At 52.7% G+C, this 23,373-nt stretch overlaps 2 protein-coding genes and 1 long non-coding RNA gene across 10 annotated transcripts; 1 reads left to right on the top strand and 2 right to left on the bottom strand.

Moving 5' to 3' along the window:
- Positions 1-1,277: 1,277 nt before the first annotated feature.
- Positions 1,278-2,289, bottom strand: LOC144340353 (uncharacterized). Its single transcript, XR_013416394.1, has 3 exons — positions 1,918-2,289; positions 1,495-1,774; positions 1,278-1,404 (listed from the first exon to the last, which is right to left on the bottom strand). It is a non-coding gene; the product is annotated as an uncharacterized LOC144340353 (long non-coding RNA).
- GNMT (glycine N-methyltransferase) lies at positions 1,923-4,788 on the top strand. 2 transcript variants are annotated; one of them, NM_001265767.1, is given in 6 exon segments: positions 2,001-2,213; positions 3,123-3,250; positions 3,670-3,786; positions 3,991-4,133; positions 4,236-4,357; positions 4,443-4,763. In NM_001265767.1, coding segments are annotated over 6 exon segments (888 nt in total). In that variant the 5' UTR covers positions 2,001-2,007; the 3' UTR covers positions 4,615-4,763.
- PEX6 (peroxisomal biogenesis factor 6) lies at positions 3,457-20,495 on the bottom strand. Of its 7 annotated transcripts, none has more exons than XM_077999911.1 (18): positions 19,583-20,495; positions 16,176-16,339; positions 15,305-15,388; positions 11,204-11,306; positions 10,987-11,120; positions 10,118-10,229; positions 9,534-9,742; positions 8,311-8,506; positions 7,725-7,801; positions 7,476-7,608; positions 7,193-7,398; positions 6,995-7,056; positions 6,634-6,742; positions 6,204-6,320; positions 6,030-6,107; positions 5,745-5,884; positions 5,204-5,381; positions 3,457-4,743 (listed from the first exon to the last, which is right to left on the bottom strand). In XM_077999911.1, the coding sequence occupies exons 1-17, from the start codon at positions 20,462-20,464 to the stop codon at positions 5,245-5,247; spliced, it is 2,943 nt and encodes a 980-aa protein (XP_077856037.1). In that variant the 5' UTR covers positions 20,465-20,495; the 3' UTR covers positions 3,457-4,743; positions 5,204-5,244. The 7 variants fall into 7 exon arrangements, with proteins under 7 accessions (XP_077856037.1, XP_077856041.1, XP_014991887.3 ...); XM_015136401.3 differs by lacking the exon at positions 3,457-4,743 and adding an exon at positions 4,918-5,116; XM_077999912.1 differs by lacking the exon at positions 3,457-4,743 and adding an exon at positions 4,918-5,035.
- Between the last annotated feature and the right edge of the window lie 2,878 nt (positions 20,496-23,373).

The following is a 23,373-nucleotide window of genomic DNA, read 5'->3' as shown; positions in this document are numbered from 1 at the left end:
CCCTGGCTGGCTCGCCAGAATATGTTAATGATGGAGGGTGTCCAGGTTCTTGGCATCTTGAACAAACAATTGGACAAAATGCACAAACAAAGCAAGAAAAGAATGAAGGATTTCATTGAAAATGAAAGTACACTCAACAGCAAGCGATCATGAGCATAGGGGCTCGAAGGCCGTGTTACAGAGTTTTTGTGAGTGTAAATACCCTCCTCAGGCCGGGCGCGGTGGCTCAAGCCTGTAATCCCAGCACTTTGGGAGGCCGAGACGGGCGGATCACGAGGTCAGGAGATCGAGACCATCCTGGCTAACACCGTGAAACCCCGTCTCTACTAAAAATACAAAAAACTAGCTGGGCGAGGTGGCGGGCGCCTGTAGTCCCAGCTACTCCGGAGGCTGAGGCAGGAGAATGGCCTAAACCCGGGAGGCGGAGCTTGCAGTGAGCTGAGATCAGGCCACTGCACTCCAGCCCGGGCTACAGAGCAAGACTCCGTCTCACAAAAAAAAAAAAAAAAAAAAATACCCTCCTCTTGGGGTATGCCCTATGTAAATGAAGAGGATGAAGTAAAGTTACAATTATAAAGTTATTAATGGTGGGTGTACACCTATGGAGAGGATATTTCCCATTATAACTGAAGTGTGAATTGGCCTTATGTTCCCTGCCTCCAGACGCTATTTTCCTGCCTCATGTGAAAGCAGAGGGTTTTTTGTTGTTGTTGTTGTTGAGACGGAGTCTTGCTCTGTCGCCCAGGCTGGAGTGCTGTGCCTGGATCTCAGCTCACTGCAAGCTCCGCCTCCCGGGTTTACGCCATTCTCCTGCCTCAGCCTCCCAAGTAGCTGGGACTACAGGCGCCCGCCACCTCGTCCGGCTAGTTTTTTGTATTTTTTTAGTAGAGACGGGGTTTCACTGTGTTCGCCAGGATGGTCTCGATCTCCTGACCTCGTGATCCGCCCGTCTCGGCCTCCCAAAGTGCTGGGATTACAGGCTTGAGCCACCGCACCCGGCCTTTTTTTTTTTTTTTTTTTTTTTTTGAGAGGGAGTCTTGCTCTGTCACCAGGCTGGAGTACAGTGGTGCCCTCGGCTCACTGCAACCTCTGCCTTCCCGGGTTCAAGCGATTCTCCTGGCTCAGCCTCCTGAGTAGCTGGGACTACAGGCGCGTGCCACCATGGCCCGGCTAATTTTTTTGTATTTTTAGCAGAGACGGGGTTTCATCGTGTTAGCCAGGACGGTCTCGAACTGCTGACCTCAGGTGATCCACCCACCTTGGCCTCCCAAAGCGCTGGATTACAGGGGTGAGCCACCGCGCCCGGCCAGCAGAGGGTCTTTAGAAGGGTTCTCAGTGATCCAGAAATTGGAAGCAAGGCCCAACTTACACCTTAGGAAGCTCAGGGAAAAGCCTGATGGTCACCTACAAAACAGAGGCACATTGGCCTCAAGGCGGGGAGCATTCTTCCAGCCCCGGCTCCGCCCCGGGCTTGGGTGGACAGACCAGCTTTACCTCCAGAGACTCCCCCTGTCTTCCCTGCATCGGCTGGCTAGCCCCACACACTTTGGCTGCACATTCTTTGTTTAGATCTGCTGATGCCTTCCTTCGCTGGGAACGGTCCAGTCCTGCCCGCCTGGCGCTCAGCTCTGTGGATCTGAGGTTTTACTTCCTCTCTTTCCAACTTGGGAGGGGGGGATGGAGTGGCAATCTCATTGCTCCCTCCTCTCCTGGCCCCTCTCGCCTTCTCCTGGAGACCCAGGTTAAGTGGGCAGAGGATTCCGAGGGTCCTCTCCTGCCGTGGGATTGCACAGAGGGCTGGGTCCGCAGGCTGGCTAAAAGGACCTAGCCCAGGATTGCAAGGCAGCGCCCTCCCCGCAGCTGTACAGCCTCAGGCGTCCGGCGCAAAGCCCAGCAGGGGCGTGTCCGCGCGCTTACCTGCCATTGGCCGGGTGGGGCGGTCGGCTGCCTGAAGTGCCTGTGCTATAAGTGCGGAGCGAGTGACTGCGAAGTCAGGCGCGGCGCAGGATGGTGGACAGCGTGTACCGGACCCGCTCCCTGGGGGTGGCAGCCGAAGGGCTCCCGGACCAGTACGCGGACGGGGAGGCGGCGCGCGTGTGGCAGCTGTACATTGGGAACACCCGCAGCCGCACCGCCGAGTACAAGGCATGGCTGCTCGGGCTGCTGCGACAGCACGGCTGCCAGCGGGTGCTCGACGTGGCTTGTGGCACCGGGTAAGCCCAGGAGGGGGCCGGGGGCGTTGCATGAGATCGGAGTCCGGCTCAGCCTGTACCTCGCGGCCGCAGAACCACAGGACCGGCACGTCGGGGCGGCCTTTGCCAGTCTGGAATGGGTGGGACACCAGGGCCAGGAGCAGGTACCTGCCCGGCAGAACAGGCACTGCGAGTGCCCCCTGAGGCCAAGGGTTGGGGCAGGGGTGCTCAGGGAGAGGCCACTGAGAAGGGAGACTGAGTGTGAGTGAGGGTGTGGGCAGAAAAGTGAGCGTCCTTAAGGCTGTGGAGCCAGGGCCACGGACAGACTCCAAATATTCCTCCTGTGACGGCCTTGGGCAGTGTTAACAGTTAACATTGCTCAACATTTGCATCTGTCAAGCCAGTGCCAGGAGCTTTTGATACATCAGTTTTTCAAACCCTCACAAAGCCCCATGAGGTTAAGCAGTGATACTCTCTCATTTACTACTGGGGAAGTAAGGGCTCAGCAAAGTAAAAGTCCCTCATACAACATCCACTGAAGAGGAGCTAACAGGCCCGGGTTGGTTAAGGTCTGTCCTGTGCTCTAAACCACCATGTTCTGCTGCCTCTTGTGCACACCTATTTTAACTTAGAGGAGCCTCAGCTTGTCTGTCTCTCAAATGGGAATAACACTATTTACCTCTCAGGATTGCCATGAGAATTACTGCATATTTGTAGAGTGCCTAGCTCTGAAGAGGCGCCTTAAACAAAAAAAAGTTGCCTCGTGGTGATAGGAAATAGATTTGTGAGGTCAGTGGAGAGGGCCTGGGGAGAGGAGGCAGAGGAATGGACTCTGAGAAGTGGAGACAAAAGTGTCTGGCACAGGGTCTCCTGGCCCTCCCAGGCTCCCCTGACTGCCCCTCTCTGTCTCTCTCCACTGGCCCTGCCCAGGGTGGACTCCATTATGCTGGTGGAAGAGGGCTTCAGCGTGACAAGTGTGGATGCCAGTGACAAGATGCTGAAGTATGCGCTTAAGGAGCGCTGGAACCGGCGGCACGAGCCCGCCTTCGACAAGTGGGGTATGCAGGTCTAGCCAGGCCCCGCCAGCCCAGTCACCAGGAACACTGTTCATTCTGCCTGGGGCTCCTTTAAGTGGGGGTGGGGGTGGAGTGTTGTGTTTTCCTCGGGGAGACAGCAAAATTTCCTCGGGGAGACAGCAAAATTACTGTAATTTCTTTGAAAAGCAAGGCTTAAGCTCCAGAATGAGACACTGGGTGTGAAGAGCTGGTTTTAACTGTGTTTATGGCATCTTGTCCCTCCCCTCAAAGAAAAGCCCATAAGCACAGAGCCCTCCTTCTGAACCAGGGTTCCTCCCCCTAACCGAACAGGGAGTTTTTGTGTCTTAAGAAGAATCCTAGGCAGGACTGCACTTGGTGGAGGTGGCTGCTACTGGTACCATGGTGCCTCCCTGATTCCTCTTTCCCTTCCTGGCCCCCAGTCATTGAAGAAGCCAACTGGATGACTCTGGACAAAGATGTGCCCCAGTCAGCAGAGGGTGGCTTTGATGCTGTCATCTGCCTTGGAAACAGTTTCGCTCACTTGCCAGACTGCAAAGGTGAGAGAGGGTGTGGCCTTGGGCATGGCCCCCGCCTTGAGCTGTACCCCCTTCCACAGACCTCTGGGCACCTGCTCTGCAAAGCAGACTCTCTGCCTCTCTCTGATTTGGCTCTGGTACCCCTGGGGAGGGGAGAGATGGGAGGGAGACTGGTGCTGGGGGCCCTGAGCAGATGGAGCCTTTCTGCCCCTGCCTGGCGCTCAGGGGACCAGAGTGAGCACCGGCTGGCGCTGAAAAACATTGCAAGCATGGTGCGAGCAGGGGGCCTGCTGGTCATTGATCACCGCAACTACGACCACATCCTCAGCACAGGCTGTGCACCCCCAGGGAAGAATATCTACTATAAGGTGGGGCCCTCTGGGATTGGGGGTGGGGGTGGGGTGGAGGGAGGGTCCAGTGGCCCCAAGGTAGGTTACAGAGGCTAACGCAGCCTGCCCCACCACCTACAGAGTGACTTGACCAAGGACATCACAACATCAGTGCTGATAGTGAACAACAAGGCCCACATGGTGACCCTGGACTATACAGTGCAGGTGCCGGGGGCTGGCCAGGATGGCTCTCCTGGCTTGAGGTACCACTTGGCTCAGTGGGGGTGAGGCAGTAGTTGGGGAAGCTGAGGTCACCAGTCCTCATGGTTGCTGGGGGCTCTGTTACAGTAAGTTCCGGCTCTCCTACTACCCACACTGTCTGGCATCCTTCACGGAGTTGCTCCAAGCAGCCTTCGGGGGCAAGTGCCAGCACAGCGTCCTGGGCGACTTCAAGCCTTACAAGCCAGGCCAAGCCTATGTTCCCTGCTACTTCATCCACGTGCTCAAGAGGACAGACTGAGTGTGGCCTCAGCTCCCACAAGCCTCCACCCAGGCACTGCTAGGCTCTGTCTTGAAGATCGGGACCAGCAGCCCCACACCAGGGCCAGCCTCTAGAGCAGACTACAGCTGGGGTGCAGGGATGTGGGTTCTGCAGATGGAAGGGTAAACAATATAGTCTGTGCCTTTTTCAGTACCTGCATGCCTTGTGTTTATGTCAGAAGGATCAGACTCCCACGATGCCCAGCCCCCCGCCCGCCCCCAGGGCTTACTCCTCCCATAACCCTGCTCTTTCCCACTCCAACCTTTCATGCCACAACACCAGTAGGGTGAGGGACACGTTTTATTTTCAGCCACAGAACTAGCCCTCTTAGGGCCCAATCCCCAGAACCCAAGGACCTGGCCCTCCTCCTGAGCAGATGGGCCTTCCTCTTAAAGCCAGCCTGGAAGGAGGGGCAAGTAGGCAGGAGATATCTCTTGAGCTCTTGCTGCTGTCCCAATGCCACTTTGCACCCCGGGATCTCCTGGAGGGAGGTGGCCTCCAGGTGGGTTGGCAGCAGCCTGAGGAGGAGCCCTTCCCTCCCAGATCTCTCTGTGGGCTATCGAGGTACCTGCAGCCATGCTGAGTGGGGTCCCAGGCCCTGGGGGGCTCCTAGCAGGCAGCAAACTTGTGCTGGATGCGCTTGTACCGGAGCAGCTCCTGTTCACTGACTGATGGTTGCAGCCGGGCGGCAGCCTGCAGCAGGTCCTCCATGGTGAGCATCAGTGCTGAGCTCCCTGGCTCCAGCCCTGGAGATGACAAGGTGGGAGGTGAGGCCAGATTCCCCATCCCGGCTAGGGAACAGACGCTGTGGTCTATGCCCAGGCAGGGGAGAGCCCTGGGATGGTGCCTTCCTGCTCAGGGTCTCCTAGATGTCAGTGATCTTCCCTCTGAAATCCAGGACTAGGTTTGTCTCCCACTCGTCTTCTTTTCCTTAAACATTTTTTTTTTTTTTTTTTTTTTGAGATGAGGTCTCTGTGTTGTCCAGGCTGGCCTCAAACTCCTGGGCTCAAGCAATCCTCCTACCTCAGCTTCTCAAGTAGCTGGGACTCAAGTGCACCCAGCTCCCCAATGGCTTTCTGGTTGACCTCTCAGGCCGGCAAGTGGCTCACCTTCCTCCAGGTCATGAACCCTGCGTTTGAGGGCAGCTGTCATGGCATCAGAGCAGAGAGAGTAGAGGTCCGCACCTGTCAGCTGGGGAGGGCAGCAATCTAGCACGTTTACCAGGCTCACAGATGGCTCTAGCTTGAATCTGTTGTGGGATACGGGAAGAAACAGAGTTGGCATCACCTCCTCCCTCAAAAGCCAGTGCTGACCAGCTCATTCTGCATGTTGCATGCATCCCTTAAGCATCCCAAGGCGCAAGCCCTTGGCAGTCTTCTTTTAACAGGGCATACTTGCGTGTGATGGCACTCAGAACACGTAGCTGGGAGGCCCGGTCCTCGTTTGCCCCCACAAACACCAGCTTGTCAAATCTTTAGGGAGATAGGCAGGTATAAGTTTCAGGGAGCCCAGCCATGAGGGGTGGAGGCACAGAATGAAGGTGGAGGTAAGCAGTACAAGGGGACCACCTGCCAGGCCGCAGAAGGGCAGGGTCCAGGAGATCTGGTCTGTTGGTGGCTCCGATCACAAACACATCCTGAGTGCTGTGCAGCCCATCCAGCTCGGCAAGGAGCTGAGACACCACCCTGGAGTGAAGGGAGCAAGGGCAAGAGTCCTTGGTGTCCCCCTTAGACTCTGCCCCTGCCTGTGGTACCTCTCCTTACAGGCAGTCTCATCAGGGCCCTCCACTCAGCTGTGCCCAGTGTGCCCCTCCAGGTAGGCCCCCATTCTCCTCAGTGGCCCCTGCCCAATTTCATGGCCCCTTTCAGCTTCCATTATATTACCTCAGAACTGAAACAGCAGGAACGTCTATCTCTGGACTCTTGAAGACTGCTGTGAGCTTTCTCATATCCTTCCCACCCTGGACCCCCCAGCCTCCATTCCCACTCAGACCAACACCTGTCCATCACTCCTCCAGAATCTCCACTTCGCCCCCGGCTTGGGGCCAAAGAGTCCAGTTCATCAAAGAAGATAATGCATGGAGCTGCAGCCCTGGCCCTGGCAAACACTGAAGAGAGATTGGGGCCCACAGGAGGGTGAAGCTCGACTTGCAGGGGGTTGAAGTTAGGCGAGAGCAGGGAGGGAAACTGGGGTCTGACAATATAGCACTGGCACCCCAGGTACTAGACCCAGCTGGGCAGGAACGTGACTTGTGGAAAGGAGGACTAGGAATGACCATGAGTAGCCTGGCAGTGGGGGTGGCTTGGGGCCATCAGGATTTGGGAAGCATGGGAAGCCCTGCTCCTCCCTGCTCACTCACCTTCCCGCACGTTCTCCTCACTTTGGCCCACATACATGTTAATGAGCTCTGGCCCCTTCACGCTGAGTGAGAGGATGTAAGAAGGTGAGACCCGTCAGATGCACATACACACAACTGACCTCTCGGGCAGCCCCTCCTGCTCCCCAGCATGCTGCAGCCCCTGATCCACCCGCCATCCCTTCCAGGCCCTCTGGCCACCTGAGGAAGGTAAGGCTGCACTCAGTGGCTACTGCCTTGGCCAGGAGGGTCTTGCCGGTGCCAGGGGGCCCATGGAGCAGAAGGCCTGAGCGTCTTAGGCCCAGGCTCAGTAGCTCAGGGTGCTCCAGGGGGAGCTGAATGGTCTCCAGGATCTCCTTCTTCACCTCCTGCAGCCCACCTACATCATGCCAGGACACTGAGGGGATCTAGGAGATGGAAAGTGCATGGTTGGGATATGCTCTTGGAGGGGCTCCTGTCCCACCTCCAAGGACTTGGTCTCCACCTTGGGGGCTCCAACAGCCTGGGAGTGAGCTGTCTGTTGTAGCTCCAGTGCCTGCCCAAAGTCCTCAGCCAGGAGGGGAAAGCCAGCAGCACACAGCTCCCCCTCATCCTCCTCAGTCAAGCCACCTGCCAAACTGCAAAGAAGAACACAGGGAGGCCTCCTCCCCACCAACATCCCATTCCCTTCTCACCACCCACCCATCTACATCCATTTCCTCTTTCTGCCTTTCCTGGGCCCAACTCCTCTTACCCTAAGTTCTTGATCCTGGTGCAGGCTGCCCGGCTGCTGTGGGTCAGAAGAGCATAGAGATCCCCTACCACAAAGCCCTAGGGAACCACAGGAAAGGCCACATGAGCAGGGCACAGTAGGTAGGAACCTTCAGGGACCATCCCCCAGTAGGAGCAGTTGGAGCAGAGGCCCTCTGTTGATGCCTTAGGTTTTTGTTTTTTGTTTTTTTTTTGAGATGGAGTTTTGCTCTTGTTGCTCAGGCTGGAGTGCAGTGGCGAGATCTTGGCTCACTGCAACCTCCACCTGGGTTCAAGTGATTCTCCCGTCTCAGTCTCCCAAGTAGCTGGGATAGGCATGCGCCACCACTCCTGGCTAATTTTGTATTTTTAGTAGAGACGGGGTTTCTCCATGTTGGCCAGGCTGGTCTCGAACTCCCAACCTCAGGTGATCCGCCCACCTCGGCCTCCCCCAGTGCTAGGATTACAGGCGTGAGCCACGGCGCCCAGCCTGGGTTTTCTATTCTCACTCACAAGGCAACAGGACTGAGTTCTTGTAACAAAAGCCAGGGACCTCCTAGGGAGGGCCAGTACTCTGCCTTGATACTCACTGCACACCGCCGTGCTAGCTGTGCCAAGTTCACCTCCTGGCCCAGGGGAAGGTGGGTAGTGAGGGCCCGCAGGATGCTGAGCCGCTGCCCCTCTGATAGAGCAGGCACCTCCAGCTCATGAGGAAATGCTGTCTGCACATCAGCAGGCAAGTCTTGGGCCCGGCTTGTGGTGGCCACAACCATGAGGGGAGGGCAGCTGCAGACAGAGGAGTGGGCACTGGGGGTAAGAATGTGGTTGACAGCTCCTGTGGACTGCCTTGTCCCAAAGTCAGCATAGAGCGGCAGGGAAGTGAGGTGGGTGCTAGGATGGGGTAGGGAGATGAGCACCTAACCCAGTTCCTAGATTGAGGGCAGAGGCTTTTTCTTTAACCAACTGTTCCCCAATAAATGCTAGACCACAGACTCCTCCCTCTGGATCCCTCTAAGACACTGAGCTCAGGGCTGTCTAGAGGGCGGCCAAATGGGTGGTAGATGACTGAGAAGTCACTGAGGGGTGAGAGAAGGGAGGAATGAAAGGCTGAAAAGTAGGAGGGCTGTTCCCCCTGCCCGCGTTTTTGTTTTTCTTTTTTTTTTTAAGACTGAGTCTTGCTCTTGTCGCCCAGGCTGGAGTGCAATGATGCGATTTTGGCTCACTGCAACCTCCACCTCCTGGGCTCAAGCGATTCCCCTGCCTCAGTCTCCCAAGTAGCTTGGATTATAGGCGCCTGCCACCACGCTCTGCTAATTTTTGTATTTTGTGTGTGTGTGTATGAAGGAGTCTCACTCCGTTGCCCAGGCTGAAGTGCAGTGGCGCAATCTCCGCTCACTGCAAGCTCCGCCTCCCAGGTTCACGCCATTCTCCTGCCTCAGCCTCCCAGTAGCTGGGACTACAGGCGCCCGCCATCACGCCCGGCTAAGTTTTTTTTTTGTATTTTTAGTAGAGATGGGGTTTCACCATGTTAGCCAGGCTGGTCTTGATCTCCTGACCGCCCGCCTTGATCTCTTGTGATCCGCCCGCCTTGGCCTCCCAAAGTGCTGGGATTACAGGCGTGAGCCACCGCACCTGACTTAATTTTTGTGTTTTTAGTAGAGACGGGGTTTCATCATGTTGGCCAGGTTGGTCTCGAACTTCTGACCTCAGGTGATCCACCCACCTTGGCCTCCCAAAGTGCTGGGATTACAGGCGTGAGCCACCACGTCTGGCCGGCCTCCTCGTTTTGACAGGCCCAGCTCTGTATAAATACCTGTTGAGGGGGTCCTCATCAAGGAGGAGGTGACGCAGCGCAGCCACCACACGGGCATCCTCACCCAGCCCATCACGGTCCCGGCCCAGAAGGTCCACGGCTGTGAGCAACAGGACTGCAGGCCGGCAGCGGCGGGCCCGGGAGAAGATGGCCTGCAGTTTTGTCTCCACAGCCCCACTACTGTCTGCGCAGAGGCTGGAGCAGGGCACCTGGGGAGGGGATCCCAATGGGTCTGTGAGCAAGGGGCAAGCATGACAAAGGCAGGAGAATAAGGGGAGGAGGAGTCGGAAGATGTGAGCCATCTTTTTCTCTGGAGGGCAGGGATGGGGAAGATACTCTGGCCAAGTCCTACGTCTTTTTTACCCTATCCCATTCCCTGGACTGTCCACCACTATCTTGCAACCCCCTTCTTCTTGAAAGTACCTCTCTGCAGCTGAGCATCATGGGACTATGCCTGACCCACTGGGCTGAAGTGTTAGGGTCTGTGAGTAGACAGAGGAGGGAGGGGAGAGGAAGCAGCAGAGAGGGAGAACATGAGCTAGGGAGGGGAAGTAGTTGGGATTCTACTCTCCAGAGACCCTCACCTTCAGTAAATGGAGCCCAAGTTGACTACAGGCAGCAGCAACTACTGTGGTCTTCCCACAGCCCGGGGGCCCCCGTAGAAGGACACTGCTAGTTCCTGTCAGCAGGGCACCCCTGCAACCAGAGAACATTCATCTCCTTCATTTTGCCCAAACTTTAGAGTCCCCAGTAACACAGGGTCCCTTGAATCTATAAAGCAGATACCCTGTTTTTCTCTCCTTGAGCCTCGCCTACCCCAGGCCAGGGCTGTTGCCATGTAATGAGGCTGTGTCTCCCACATCACCTATGGTGCTCTGGCCGAGGCATCCAGCATATCCAACAGCCAAAGACTAATTAATTCCCTTTGGCATTGCTGTGCTGCCAATAAAACCTCAACTGTTATGACTGGTCTGAATGGTATTGAGAGGCATTGTGGTGGCACTGGCGGCAGTTGGGGGTCTGCGTCCACACCTGGGCCACTGATATGGGGAGTTGTGTCCTTTAGGCATTGGCGGCGGGGGGGGGGGGGCGGTCTGCGTCCACACCTGGGCCACTGATATGGGGAGTTGTGTCCTTCAGGGCCAGGGCAGTAAAGTCCAGGATTGCTAGTGAGCTCCCCAAGGGGAAAGGCAGTTTCAGAAACAGATGCCCCTGCTGGAGATTCTTCCTCCAGAGCCAGTCCTGGAGGACAGAGGTTATCCCAGGAAAGGAGTGTGGGAATTGGCTTACAGAAAGGAGTGGGCTGGTGGCCTGGTCTGGACATCCTGGTTTGAGGAAGGTCCTCCCAATCCCACTCTGTCCAGTTCATTAGGAACTACCCATTTGGCTGCTGCTCCTCCAGGGATGTTCTAGCCAGGCTTTTCTCACACCCTGGGGTGATGACCTCACTCACCCTGGCTGGAGGCGAGGCTTCAGGACAGCACAGAGTTCAGACACCAAGGCCTCCAAGCCTGGAGGAGACAAACTGCTCCAGAGAGTGGATTTCTCTGAAGGAAGCCATGGAACAGGGCTCAGGGTAGAACCCACCTGTGAAAGGTAGGAAAAAGCTTTCATTTCTAAAAATTGTTTCTACCCCCTGTGCTGGTCTACACCCATCCCCGGGGCCTCACCATGTACAAGGAGGTATGGGTGGTGTCGGCCAAGTAGGCGCTGGCTGGCCCATCTGGAGCTTCCCCAGCTGTTTTCTTCACTTTAAAAAACATTTCCCGCCACCTGCAGGAAAAAGGCCCAATGAACCCCAGACGCAGAGTCCAAAAACGCCCCCTCCTCAAGGACAAGGTTTCTCAATCACAGAGGACAAACAAGAGCACCACAAGTGCGTGTCCCGAGTCATGGTGGGGAAAAGGAATGCAGATGGACTTTCTCCTCTTCCTGACAGACCATACACACCTTGAGGGCAAGAGCTATGCCTGTCCCTCTGCATCGCCCATGACAGCCATGAGAGCTCTGAGGGGGTGTGTTTCTCCAGCCATGTGGCCTACCCACCCACACCAATGGGAGAAGCCGCTGCTGCACTAAGCAGTGGATCATCTGATTATTTCCACTGGCTTCAGTCTCCCCCTCAAATACACAGCCACCCAGGCCCCAAAAACCCCAGGGGGAAGGGTCCCTTGGCTCTTATTCAATAATCCACAAAATGTCATTGCAGGTAGAGTCCTTAATAATGCCATCTGATGAATAACGGTTCTGTATTCTGGCTGCACACTAGAATTATCTGTGTAACTTTAAAAACTAAATATTTCTCACATATTATGTGATTCCATTCAGTAGAACAGCAGTTGCCATTGGCTAGGAGGGAAGCTATAGGGAATGACTGGTAATGGGTGCAGAGTTTCTTTTTAAGGTGTTGAAAATGTTCTGGAATTAAACAGTGATGTTTGTTGGTTGTACAACGTTATGAATTAAAAAATTGAATTAGGCCGGGCGCGGTGGCTCAAGCCTGTAATCCCAGCACTTTGGGAGGCCGAGACGGGCAGATCACGAGGTCAGGAGATCGAGACCATCCTGGCTAACAGGGTGAAACCCCGTCTCTACTAAAAAAAAGTACAAAAAACTAGCTGGGTGAGGTGGCGAGTGCCTGTAGTCCCAGCTACTCGGGAGGCTGAGCCAGGAGAATGGCGTAAACCCGGAGGCGGAGCTTGCAGTGAGCAGAGATCCGGCCACCGCACTCCAGCCTGGGTGACAAAGCGATTTTTTTTCCGTCTCAAAAAAAAAAAAATGAATTATATACTTTAAAAGCATGGTATTACGGTGTGTGAATTTTATCTGTTTTTAAAATTAACCTTTCTCCTTCCTTTGTGAAGAAAAAAAGCACAGGCTCTAGCCTCACCCTGATTCTGCTCCAATAGATCTGGGGTGGGGCTTAGGCACCTGTATTTTTTGAAAGCTTCCCCAGCAATTCTGATGCAAAACCAGGGCTGTGCAGTCGTTGGCGAGTATCATAGTGAGTTAGGGTTATTCAGCCTACTAACAGGGAAGAGGATGGGTAGCAGGAATAGCTACTAACCCAATTTTCCAGATAAAGAAATGATGAACTACTTCCCTCTTTAATCCTCGGGCAGCAAGGCAACGACAAAGCCAGGCTATAACCTAGTCCTCTTTAAGATCCAATCAGGCTGCAAATTCATCTGCTCACACTGCCCCACAGTCTCCAAGCTGCTCTCTCTAGCAGCAAAGGGGTGTGAGAGTACAGCAAGGTGGAGAGGGAAGCATACCAGGTTAGTATTATGAAACTCTTCTAAGTACTATAGTAAACCTAGAACATCAGGAAGCCTGAATCTGCCTATAATTAATTATAAATAGATGACAGTGGGCCTCTAACCTAGGATCTCGATCAAGTTCAACAGCTGAGTCATAGTGTGTATGACTCAACATGGAAGCCCTGCATAGGAATGAGATGGGGGACAGCACTGTGGCGTAGGGAGACACTACCTTCCTCAGTGGAGGGTGGTTGGACCACCTCAGTGAATAGAAAGGCCAGAGCTCTGGACCCTATGTGGACACTGCTAAGGAACACTGGGCTGTGCTCCAGCCAGCCAGATAGGTGATAGTGGAGCTGGCTCCCATGCAGCCTGGTTTGGGGAAGTGGAGCACCAGGGACAGGATGGAGAGGCTACACCACCAACAGTGGAATTCCTTTACAGGGCTCACAGGAACTTCTGCAGGGCTTCCCTTCTCAAGCCCAGTGCAGCTTAAAATGCTCACCTGCATCTGTCCTTGGACCCATTGGTTTCCTTGCTTTCCTTGCGGGGGAAAGAACTATGTGCTCAGCACTCAGGAGGAAAGCAGGGTTCTACAGAGTTGAGACAATAGAGAACTGGCTTGCCAGCCTGTCTCATGAGGTTCTAGTGTCTATTTTCCTTTGAAAGTACAAAGAGTGGGCATTCTGTAGTTTTCCTACTGAAAGCTAGCTCAAAGATGTTTGCTAAATTTAAGACAGGAGATAGAGGTGGGAAGTGACTGCTAAGTGCCAGCCTGGCATTTTCCACCAGACTCGTTGTGTACTTAATCTGGAAAACCTTGAAGAGGTGACATGGAACCTAAATGGGGTTACATGGGGCACCACCACCCTGAGATTGGGGGTACTGAGCAGTGGCCAGAACCAAGCACTGGATATTGACCAGGGATGAATCAGGCACTCCAGACAAGGACTCTCTCTCCTGGCAGCGGACCCAGGCTGGCTATGCCACAGACCTTGGACATGAAGGCTGTTATGCATGGGTTAGTGCCTCTATCAGTTGTGCTCTCCTTCTAGTAAATTGCTACAGGAAATGAGTTCAGAATACAGGGAATGCTGGGATACAGGGCTACACATTTTCCTCCCTATGCATAAGGCTAAAGCAGTGTCTCAATTCTTTGCCTCAACATTTTACATGGAACCTCTGTGGTCAGAGTCAACAGCAGGAGAAAAGCTGGATTCCTTATTTTGGGTTCTTGGCTCGGTTATGCTCTATTTCTCATTCTCTGTTGATAGCAAAGGGTAGCCCTCTCAAAAACAATAGAAATCCCTCTTTCCCGTTTTCAGAGATAGGATTGAGAAGTAGCTTGTGCACACTCCATAGTTAAGGCAGAAATCAGAGCCTGTATATCCTTATGTTGAGATATGGATGGTATGGCCCAAGTCTTGGTCCAAACAACACCAAGGCTGAGAATGGAAAGGAAGGAATCCCTTCTTGGTCTAGGCCATTAAATTCTTCTTTAAAATAAATAAATAAATAAATAAATAAATAAATAAATAAATAAGATGGTCTTGCTGTGTTACCCAGGCTGGAGTTCAGTGACGCGATCTGGGCTCACTGCAACCTCCGCCTCCCAGGTTCAAGTGATTCTCCCGCCTCAGCCTCCTGAGTAGCCGGGATTACAGATGTCCACCATCATACCCAGCTAATTTTTGTATTTTTAGTAGGGACAGGGTTTCACCATGTTGGCCAGGCTGGTCTTGAACTCCTGACCTCAAGTGATCTGCCCACCTCAGCATCCCAAAGTGCTGGGATTACAGGTGTGAGCCACCACGCCTGGCCTAAACTCTTCTTAGTGCTTTGCTTTACATAGGGTCACTAGTCAGTTTGAGGATAAACACCTCCCAAAGCCAGCAGTGAGGGTTCTTTTTGTTTGGTTGTTTTTTGAGACAGTGTCTAGCTATATTGCCCAGCTTCCCGAGTAGCTGGGATTACAAGTATGCGCCACCATGCCTGACCGGTTCTTAACCTTTCTTCAGTCATACACTTGTTTGGGAACTGAAGGACTGGTGAATTTTCTCTCCAAAAAAATGTACACAGACTTGGGGTGAGTTGCGCACAACTGTAATCTCAGCACTTTGGGAGGCCAAGGCAGGCAGATCACTCGAGCTCAAGAGTGCGAGACCAGCCTGGGCAACATGGCAAAACCCTATCTCTACTAAAAATACAAAAACCAATAGCTGGTCGTGATAATGCGAACCTGTAGTCCCAGCTACTATGGCAGGGGCAGTGCTGAGGTGGGAGAATCACTTGAGCCATGGAGGTAGAGGCTGCAGTGAGCTGTGTTTGCACCACTAAACTCCAGCCTGGGTGACAGAGCAAGATCCTGTTACACACACACACACATACACACAGTACATGACAACAAAATCCTCTTGGGCACAAATCACACATGATTTGCAGGGAAGGGACTGTAGAACCCATGCAACCAGGTTACAAATCCCAGCTATAGGACAGAAGGCAGCTGCATACCTGGGCAGTTTCTCTGGACTTCCTTCCAGGATCTCTACTTGCCCAATTGTTGGCACACACAGAACATCCCCTTCCTGGACTACCCTGCAACACAGCAGTGGCCCTAGTCAGGTCACAATGGGAGTAATGAGCATGTGTTCATTACCACAAGCCCACCCCCAACATGCAGACTACTTCCACCCAGAGATCTACTGCCCACCCAGAGATCCCACGCAGTTCTCCAAGGAACAAGTCAGACTTAGGATGAGCTAGGGGAAATGGTGGAGAGACTAGAAAGGGGGATCAGAGACAGATGAGAGGCAGAGCAGGATCCTGGCTCTTTCGGAGCCCTCTTTGATCAAAGGTGTCTCTGTTTGGAATGTCCAAATTAACCTCACGGTTCAGATTTCTCTTCTGTGGTCTCCCTGATATACCAAGAGGCACCTACCACAATCTGTCTAAAATGTGGCTTCTTTTTTTTTTTTTTTTGAGATGGAGTCTCACTCTGTTACCCAGGCTGGAGTGCATTGGCGCGATCTCGGCTCACTGCAAGCTCTGCCTACTGGGTTCACGCCATTCTCCTGCCTCAGCCTCCTGAGTAGCTGGGACTACAGGCGCCCGCCACCATGCCCCGCTAATTTTAGTTTTGTATTTTTAGTAGAGATGGGGTTTGGTCTCTACTAAACCCCAGGATGGTCTCAGTCTCCTGACCTCATGATCCGCCCGCCTCGGCCTCCCAAAGTGCCGGGATTACAGGCGTAAGCCATAGTGCCCGGCCACAAATGTGGCTTCTTTTAACCAGGGTCTCTGGGGTACCTGATTCTAAGGCATGGGATAGGAGGAATGTGATGAGGGTGAGATGCTATCCTCCTTAAAGGGTTAGGTAGCTAACCTGGGTATCTGAAAGTGCCGGTAAAGAACACCGTCATAATTTCCATTAGTGCTGTAGTGGGGAGAAGACACAATTTCGATGTATAACTCTCTGGCAAATGGAGGCCCAGGCAGCAATGAGCAGCTTCCTTTGTCTTCAGGGGCGATGGAGCCTTCCAAATACCTCTATTAGAGAAATAACCGCCACATTATAACCTTCTCCTAAGGAGGCAGGCTCTAACCTGTCTCTTAGCAGCCAACATGTCTATTTCCATCCTGTCTTTCCCATAACCACAAGGCTTGTGGAAGGTGGCACCTGAGGTAGCAGACCTGAAAACCTCTCCCTCTAATGGGTACCAGAAAGAGAATGTCACCTCCTATCCCCACTCTGGCTCCAAAAAATTTTCTCGGTCAAGATAACCTTTCTGTGACACCTTTAACTTGGCCCAGAGCCTGTGAAATGGTAAAGACATTTATTCCCACAAGACCTATGAGTGACACCAGGCACCCACTGGGATTAACATTAAGTGGTCATTAGTGGGGAACCTCTGAATTCAGGCTGTGGGAAAAGCTGAAAGTGTTGTTTCAGTGGTTGGTTGGTTCAATGAGCTCTACTCTTGAGTACTCCAGTAGTTTTTCCTCCATTCAGGAGGAAACCTACATCCACTCCCTTTCACATGTATCTTATATCTCTACCTGACATCCCATAGTATTAACTGGCTGCTCTAGTATTGCCCAGTAGAACTCTCTACAATGGAATGGTCTATATCTGCATGTGCTATTGAGCACTTGAAATGTGGCTAAAAAGATAAAACAAAACAAAACAAACAAACAAAAACAAAGAAATGTAGCTAAAGCAACTAAAAAACTGGATTTTAGTTTTGTTTTTTCTCTTTTTTTTGAGACTTTTGCTTTGTTGCCCATGATGAAGTGCAGTGGCACAGTCTTGGCTCACTGCAACCTCTGCCTCCTGGGTTCAAATGATTCTCCTTGTGCCTCAGCCTCCTGAGTAGCTGGGACTATAGGCGTGCATACCACCATGCCGGGCTAAATTTTGTGGGTTTTTTTTTGTTTTTTGAAGCGGAGTCTCGCTTGTTATCCAGGCTGGAGTGCAGCGGCACGATCTCAGCTCACTGCAACCTCCACCTCCCGGGTTCAAGGGATTCTCCTGCCTCAGCCTCCCGAGTAGCTGGGACTACAGGCATGTGCCACCACACTCGGCTAATTTTTTTTTTGTATTTTTAGTAGAGACGGGGTTTCACCGTGTTAGCCAGGATGGTCTCGATCTCCTGACCTTGTGATCTACCCTCCTCGGCCTCCCAAAGTGCTGGGATTTAATTTTTGTATTTTTTTAAATAGAGATAGGGTTTCGCCATGTTGGCCAAGCTTACTTTATTTAGTTTTAGCTAATTTAAATTTAAAAAGCCACAAAGTGGCTGGTGGCTTCCATATTGGACAGCACCATCTAAACCATATATCTAGGTCCTTAATTGAACACTACTGTATTTGTCCCCCTAAACTCAACTTTTTTTCTTTTTTTGAGACAGTCTTGCTCTGTCACCCAGGCTGGAGTGCAGTGGTATGATCTGGGTTCACTGCAGCCGCCACCTCCCAGGTTCAAGCAATTCTCCTGTTTCAGCCTCCCCAGTAGTTGGGTTTACTGGTGTGCACCACCATACTGGGCTGATTTTTGTATTTTTAGTAGAGACAAGGTTTCACCATGTTGGCCAGGCTGGTCTGGAACTCCTGACCTCAAGTGATCTGCCTGGCTCAGCCTCCCAAAGTGCTAGGATTACAGGCATGAGCCACTGTGCCTGGCCTTCTTTTTTTTTCACACAATGAAGGTTTATTTTTTTGTCACTCTTATGTCTGTTATGGTGAACTGGTGCCTCCTTACTCAGTAACCTATGAAAATGGAACAACTATTATCTGTTCTACAACTTTCTTCCTGAAGTAAAGGCAGAAACCAAAAACTTCCCTTGGATGTATTTAATAAAATATTAAAATTAAATACCAGGCACCAAAGATAATAAAGACTCCTTTCCTTCAAGGTATTTACAATATATAATTGGGGATTAGACAGATTATGTAATCATAACAAGATAGAATAAAATAAATGCCATAAAAAAGATAGAAAATGCTATAGGAGGAAGTGCTAAATTTGTGACTGTGAGATCATGAAAGGCTTTGTGACAAAGGTGTCATCTTCAGATGGCTCTTGAGGGAAAGAAGGGTAGGATTTTAACAGATGAGGCTGGAATAATAGGAAACAATTTGAAGTCAAGGATAAGCATGAGCAAAAGCAGAGACATCATTCTCCATATTATAAAGCACAATACCTAATACATTGTAGCAATTCAATAAACTAATAAGATTGAGTAGATTAACATACACACCTGAAACCTCACTTTTTTTAAAATTTTGATGCAGAATTTTCGCTCTGTCGTCCAGGCTGGAGTGCAGTGGTGTGATCTGGGCTCACTGCAACCTCCGCCTCCCAGATTCAAACAATTCTCCTGCCTCAGCCTCCCAAGTAGCTGGGATTACAGGCATGCACCACCACACCCAAACCTCACCTTTCACCTGAATGAATGAAAGCCTTTCGTATGCCCCACTACATTATGGAGGCTTATGATATTTTGATTATAGAAAATGCATAAACAGGCCTGGTGCGGTGGCTCACACCTGTAATCCCAACACTTTTGAGTGGATCACCTGAGGTCAGGAGTTCCAGACCAGCCTGACCAATACGGTGAAACCCCGTCTCTACTAAAACTTACAAAAATTAGCCGGCGTCGTGGCGCGAGCCAGTAGTCCCAGCTACTCGGGAGGCTGAGGCAGGAGAATCGCTTGAACCCGGGAGGCGGAGGTTGCAGTGAGCCGAGATCACGTCACTGCACTCCAGCCTGGGCGACAGAGCAAGACTCCATCTCAAAAAAAAGAAAGAAAAGAAAGAAAGAAAAAGAAAATAGATAAATGAGGCTAAGAAACATTATTATTATTATTTTTGAGACGGAGTTTCACTCTTATTGCCCAGGCTGGAGTGCAATGGTGCGATCTCGGCTCACCGCAAGCTCTGCCTCCCGGGTTCAAGTGATTCTCCTGCCTCAGCCTCCCGAGTAGCTGGGATTAGACGCATGCGCCACCACGCCCGGCTAATTATATATTTTTTATAGAGACAGGGTTTCTCCATGTTGGTCAGGCTGGTCTCGAACTCCTGACCTCAAGTGATCCGCTGGCCTCGGCCTTCTAAAGTGCTGGGATTACAGGCGTGAGCCACCACGCATGGCTAGAAACATTATGTTCAAAGTCCGGGATAATATGGAGCACGAGTCCTAAATGCTACGGCTCTAGTCTTCCAATTCACCTAAGACACAGAAGAGGGTATAAGGGAGGGGAAGCACTCTTGACCTCAGTCCTTTATCCTACCTGAATTCTGAGCTCTCCCACTTCCAGGGGGTCACAGCCAAGATTAAAAGCCAAAGTGGCAGGGACGAGCGCCAGTCCGTCAGCGAGGGGCTCTCCCAGCTGCCCAGAGCCGGGTCCCAGTCTATCAGAGAGGTCCCAGCGAGGTTCTAGGACCTGCACCCTGGCCAAATGCGGCCGTGAAGTGTTCGATGACTCTCCGGCCCGGGCCACCCACACCCATTCGCCCTGGAAGAGGCCAAGGCCACGGAGACAGCTCCGGCTCACCCCTAGTGAATCTCCAGTCCCTCCCAGAACTCCCTGGAGTCGCCGGACTGTGCCAGAAACCGCAAAGGAGGACACCACGGGCGGGGGTGGGGGCCGACTGCTGTCCCCAGACTCTGGGCACAGTCTGGCCCGCCCGCGGAGCTCAGTCACAGCCAGCCGAGTCCCTGGGCCTAGCAGCCCTTGCAACGCCGGCCGCGTCTCCAGCACCCGCGGTCCGGGCACTGGGAGGGTCTCTCCGCGCCTCACCAGCAGCGGCCCGACTCGTGGTCCGAGCCCAGGCCCCAGTGAGGTGCCAAGCAGTGCCCAGCCTAGCGCCGGGGGCCGCCGCACCGGCCGCGCCCGCACCCAGGCCCCGGAGCCCAGTGCCAGGAGCCGCAGCAGCGCGCGGCTAACCAGGAGCTGCGGGGGCCCGGGACCCTGCTCTTCGGTGCCCGCGCCCGGCCCCTCCAGGGCTGCCACCAGCAGCGCCGGCCCTGCCGGGCTCTCCCCTGCAGGCCTCAGGGCCAGCACCAGGCCCAGCCCCGCCGCCGGCCACGGGCCCCCGGGCGGCAGCAGCACTGCCAACGGGGGTGTCTCGGTCGGAAAGGGCTCCAGGACCCGCAAGACAGCCAGCGCCATGGTGACAGGAGACCAACGAGGAGGGTGAAAGAGCGCGGTTTCCGGAGCCAGCGAGCTAGACCACTAGTGTGCGCGAGCGCCGCTTCCGCTTCCGTCAGGGGAGGGCGGAGGAAAAGGGGAGGGGCGTCGGGTGCAGCCAGCTTGTTCTGAGAGGGTAAGCTGCGCCCCGAGGCGGATTGGTCTGCGTCGTACCTCGATGGCAGTAACGTTCATCACTGCTGTTGCGTAGCATTTACGCATGCGCCCTTTGAACCTGTGCTTAAGGAATTTATCTTTGCCTTCTACGGAAGTAATGTAACTATCTTAACTATCTTTCCTCGTAGCATGAACCTAACAGTTTATTGACTGATAAATGAACAGTCAGCATGCTCGGGATGACTGGGCCTAGTGCTGGGAGCTCTAGGTGAAATATTTCAGAAGGAGTCCGCCCCTCTGCGGAACTCCTGCAGCTTCCCCTGTGGAACTGTGAGCACTGAGGTTTGAGGGTTGCAGAAAAGGTTGCAGGAGGGAGTAGCAGGATTAGAAAACTGTCTCACACCTGTTTATAGGTGTATAGTGGCTGCTGAGTGAATTACTAGATGTGATTCATATAGCCCTGGAGTGCTTGGTGCCACCACACATGTTCCAGCACATCTGGCACAAAACCCATGTTCCAGGACTTCTTGCCCTGTTCGTTGTCCTTTTTGTTTCACTCCCACCAAACTTGAAGACAAAGCAGCTTCCTTTCTTCACCTCCCAAATCCTTGCAGATTGGAAACCCATTCACTTTCTATCGTAGAGCGGGGCAGGCAGCAGAGCAGGCAGAAGGAAAGGAGTTAAGCTTCTGTCAGCACGGCACCAACAGTCGACTTCCTGCCTGTTCTGTTATATAGATTCCATCCTTCTCTTCACCTCCATTCTTCTGTACAATACACTCAGCTAGTGGTAGGCCACATTTCCTTTTTTATGGAGACAGGGTCCTACTCTGTCACCCAGGTTGGAGTGCAGTGGCACGATCACTGTTCATTGCAGCCTCCACCGTCCCAGGCTCAAGTGATCTCCCACCTCAGCCTCCCCAGTAGCTGTAGCTGGGACCACAGGCACACGCCACCATGCCCAGTTAATTTGTTTTCTTTTTTTTCTTTTTTTTTTTGAGACGGAGTTTTGGTCTTGTTGCCCAGGCCAGAATGCAATGGCACGATCTCAGCTCACTGCAATCTTAGCTTCCCAGGTTCAAAGAATCCCCTGCCCCAGCCTCCCAAGTAGCTGAGATTACAGGTGTGTGCCACTACACCCAGCTAATTTTGTATTTTCAGTAGAGATGGGGTTTCACCATGTTGGTCAGGCTGGTCTCGAACTCCTGGCTTCAAGTGAGCCACCTGCTTAGGTCTCCCAAAGTGTTGGGATTACAGGCATGAGCCACTGCGCCTGGACTAATTTTTTATTTTTTGTAGAGACAGTTTCTCTGTGTTGCCCAGGCTGGTCTTGAACTCCTGGTCTGAGGAGATCCTCAGGCCTCAGCCTCCCAAAGTGCTGGGATTACAGGCATAAGCCATCATGTCCCACTATATTTCCAATAATTAACAATTATTTTCACTTACAATAAATGAATTGGATGGTAGCAATTTCCATTTTCTAGACCTTACATTCTCTTTCAGCTACTGCTCAGCTTTCTTTCTCTCTCTTCTTGAGGCAGTCTTCTATTTTGTACATTATACATTCCTGAAAATTTGAAAGCCAAATATATGAAAACTATTAGATTTGCATATTATAAGGGGCTGGGTGAAGTGGCTCATGGCTGTAATCCCAGAACTTTGGGAGGCCAAGGTGGGCGGACTGCTTGAGGCCAGGAGTTTGAGACCAGCCTGTCCAACATGGTGAAACCTCATCTCCACTAAAAGTACAAAAATTAGCTGGGCGTGGTGGTGTGTGCCTGTAGTCCCAGCTACTCGGGAGGCTGAGGCAGGAGAATGGTGTGAACCTGGGAGGCGGAGCTTGCAGTGAGCTGAGATCGCACCACTGCACTCCAGCCTGGGCAACAGAGTGAGAGTCCGTCTCAAAAAAAAAATTTTTTTTTATTTTTATTTTTTATTTTTTATTTTTTTATTTTTTTTGAGACGGAGTCTCACGCTGTTGCCCAGGCTGGAGTGCAGTGGCGCGATCTCGGCTCACTGCAAGCTCCGCCTCCCGGGTTCCCGCCATTCTCCTGCCTCAGCCTCCTGAGTAGCTGGGACTACAGGCGCCCGCCACCGCGCCCGGCTAATTTTTTGTATTTTTAGTAGAGACGGGGTTTCACTGTGGTCTCGATCTCCTGACCTTGTGATCCGCCCGCCTCGGCCTCCCAAAGTGCTGGGATTACAGGCTTGAGCCACCACGCCCGGCCAAAAATTTTTTTTTTAGAGTGCAGTGGCACGATCTTGGCTCACTGCAACCTCTGGCCCCCAGGTTCACGCTGTTCTCCTGCCTCAGCCTCCTGAGTAGCTGGGACTACAGGCGCCTGCCACCACGCCTGGCTAATTTTTTGTATTTTTAGTAAAGACAGGGTTTCATCGTGTTAGCCAGGATGGTCTCAATCTCCTGACCTTGTGATCTGCCCGCCTCGGCCTCCCCAAGTGCTGGGATTATAGGCATGAGCCACTGTGCCTGGTTGATATAACAAACATTTCTAACAGCATAGGTATCCACCCCCTGCAGTTCCCATTAAATGTTTTAACCAAATTCATTTCCTCTTGCCTAGAGACCATCAGGCTTCAGCTGATCATGCAACAAAGGTTCCAGCCAGTTCCAAGTGAAGACACCACCCCCGGCCATCAAAAAGCTACCCTGCCTCCACTAGACAGAGCAGGGTGAGAGTTCCATGATCCCCAATAGGTAGGGACCGTCCCCCACGCCAGCATGAAGCAGTTACAGAAAAAAGATCATGTGTCCCT

The sequence above is a fragment of the Macaca mulatta genome, chromosome 4 (assembly GCF_049350105.2).
Source record: "Macaca mulatta isolate MMU2019108-1 chromosome 4, T2T-MMU8v2.0, whole genome shotgun sequence".
In the NCBI taxonomy this organism is placed as follows: Eukaryota; Metazoa; Chordata; class Mammalia; order Primates; family Cercopithecidae; genus Macaca; species Macaca mulatta.
This window is presented reverse-complemented; position numbering and strand designations above follow the sequence as displayed.

Bases quoted from the DNA above. Each gene is read 5' to 3' on its own strand.
- GNMT (XM_077998421.1), top strand. From the start codon at position 2,008: ATGGTGGACAGCGTGTACCGGACCCGCTCCCTGGGGGTGGCAGCCGAA. The intron at 3,251-3,669 runs GTATGCAGGTCT...CCTGGCCCCCAG, and splicing joins GCCCGCCTTCGACAAGTGGG to TCATTGAAGAAGCCAACTGG. The intron at 3,787-3,990 runs GTGAGAGAGGGT...CCTGGCGCTCAG, and splicing joins TCACTTGCCAGACTGCAAAG to GGGACCAGAGTGAGCACCGG.
- PEX6 (XM_077999911.1), bottom strand. From the start codon at position 20,464: ATGGCGCTGGCTGTCTTGCGGGTCCTGGAGCCCTTTCCGACCGAGACA. The intron at 11,307-15,304 runs GTATGCAGCTGC...TTTTTCCTGCAG, and splicing joins AGTCCAGAGAAACTGCCCAG to GTGGCGGGAAATGTTTTTTA. The intron at 5,382-5,744 runs GTGAGCCACTTG...TGTCATCTCCAG, and splicing joins GGTTCATGACCTGGAGGAAG to GGCTGGAGCCAGGGAGCTCA.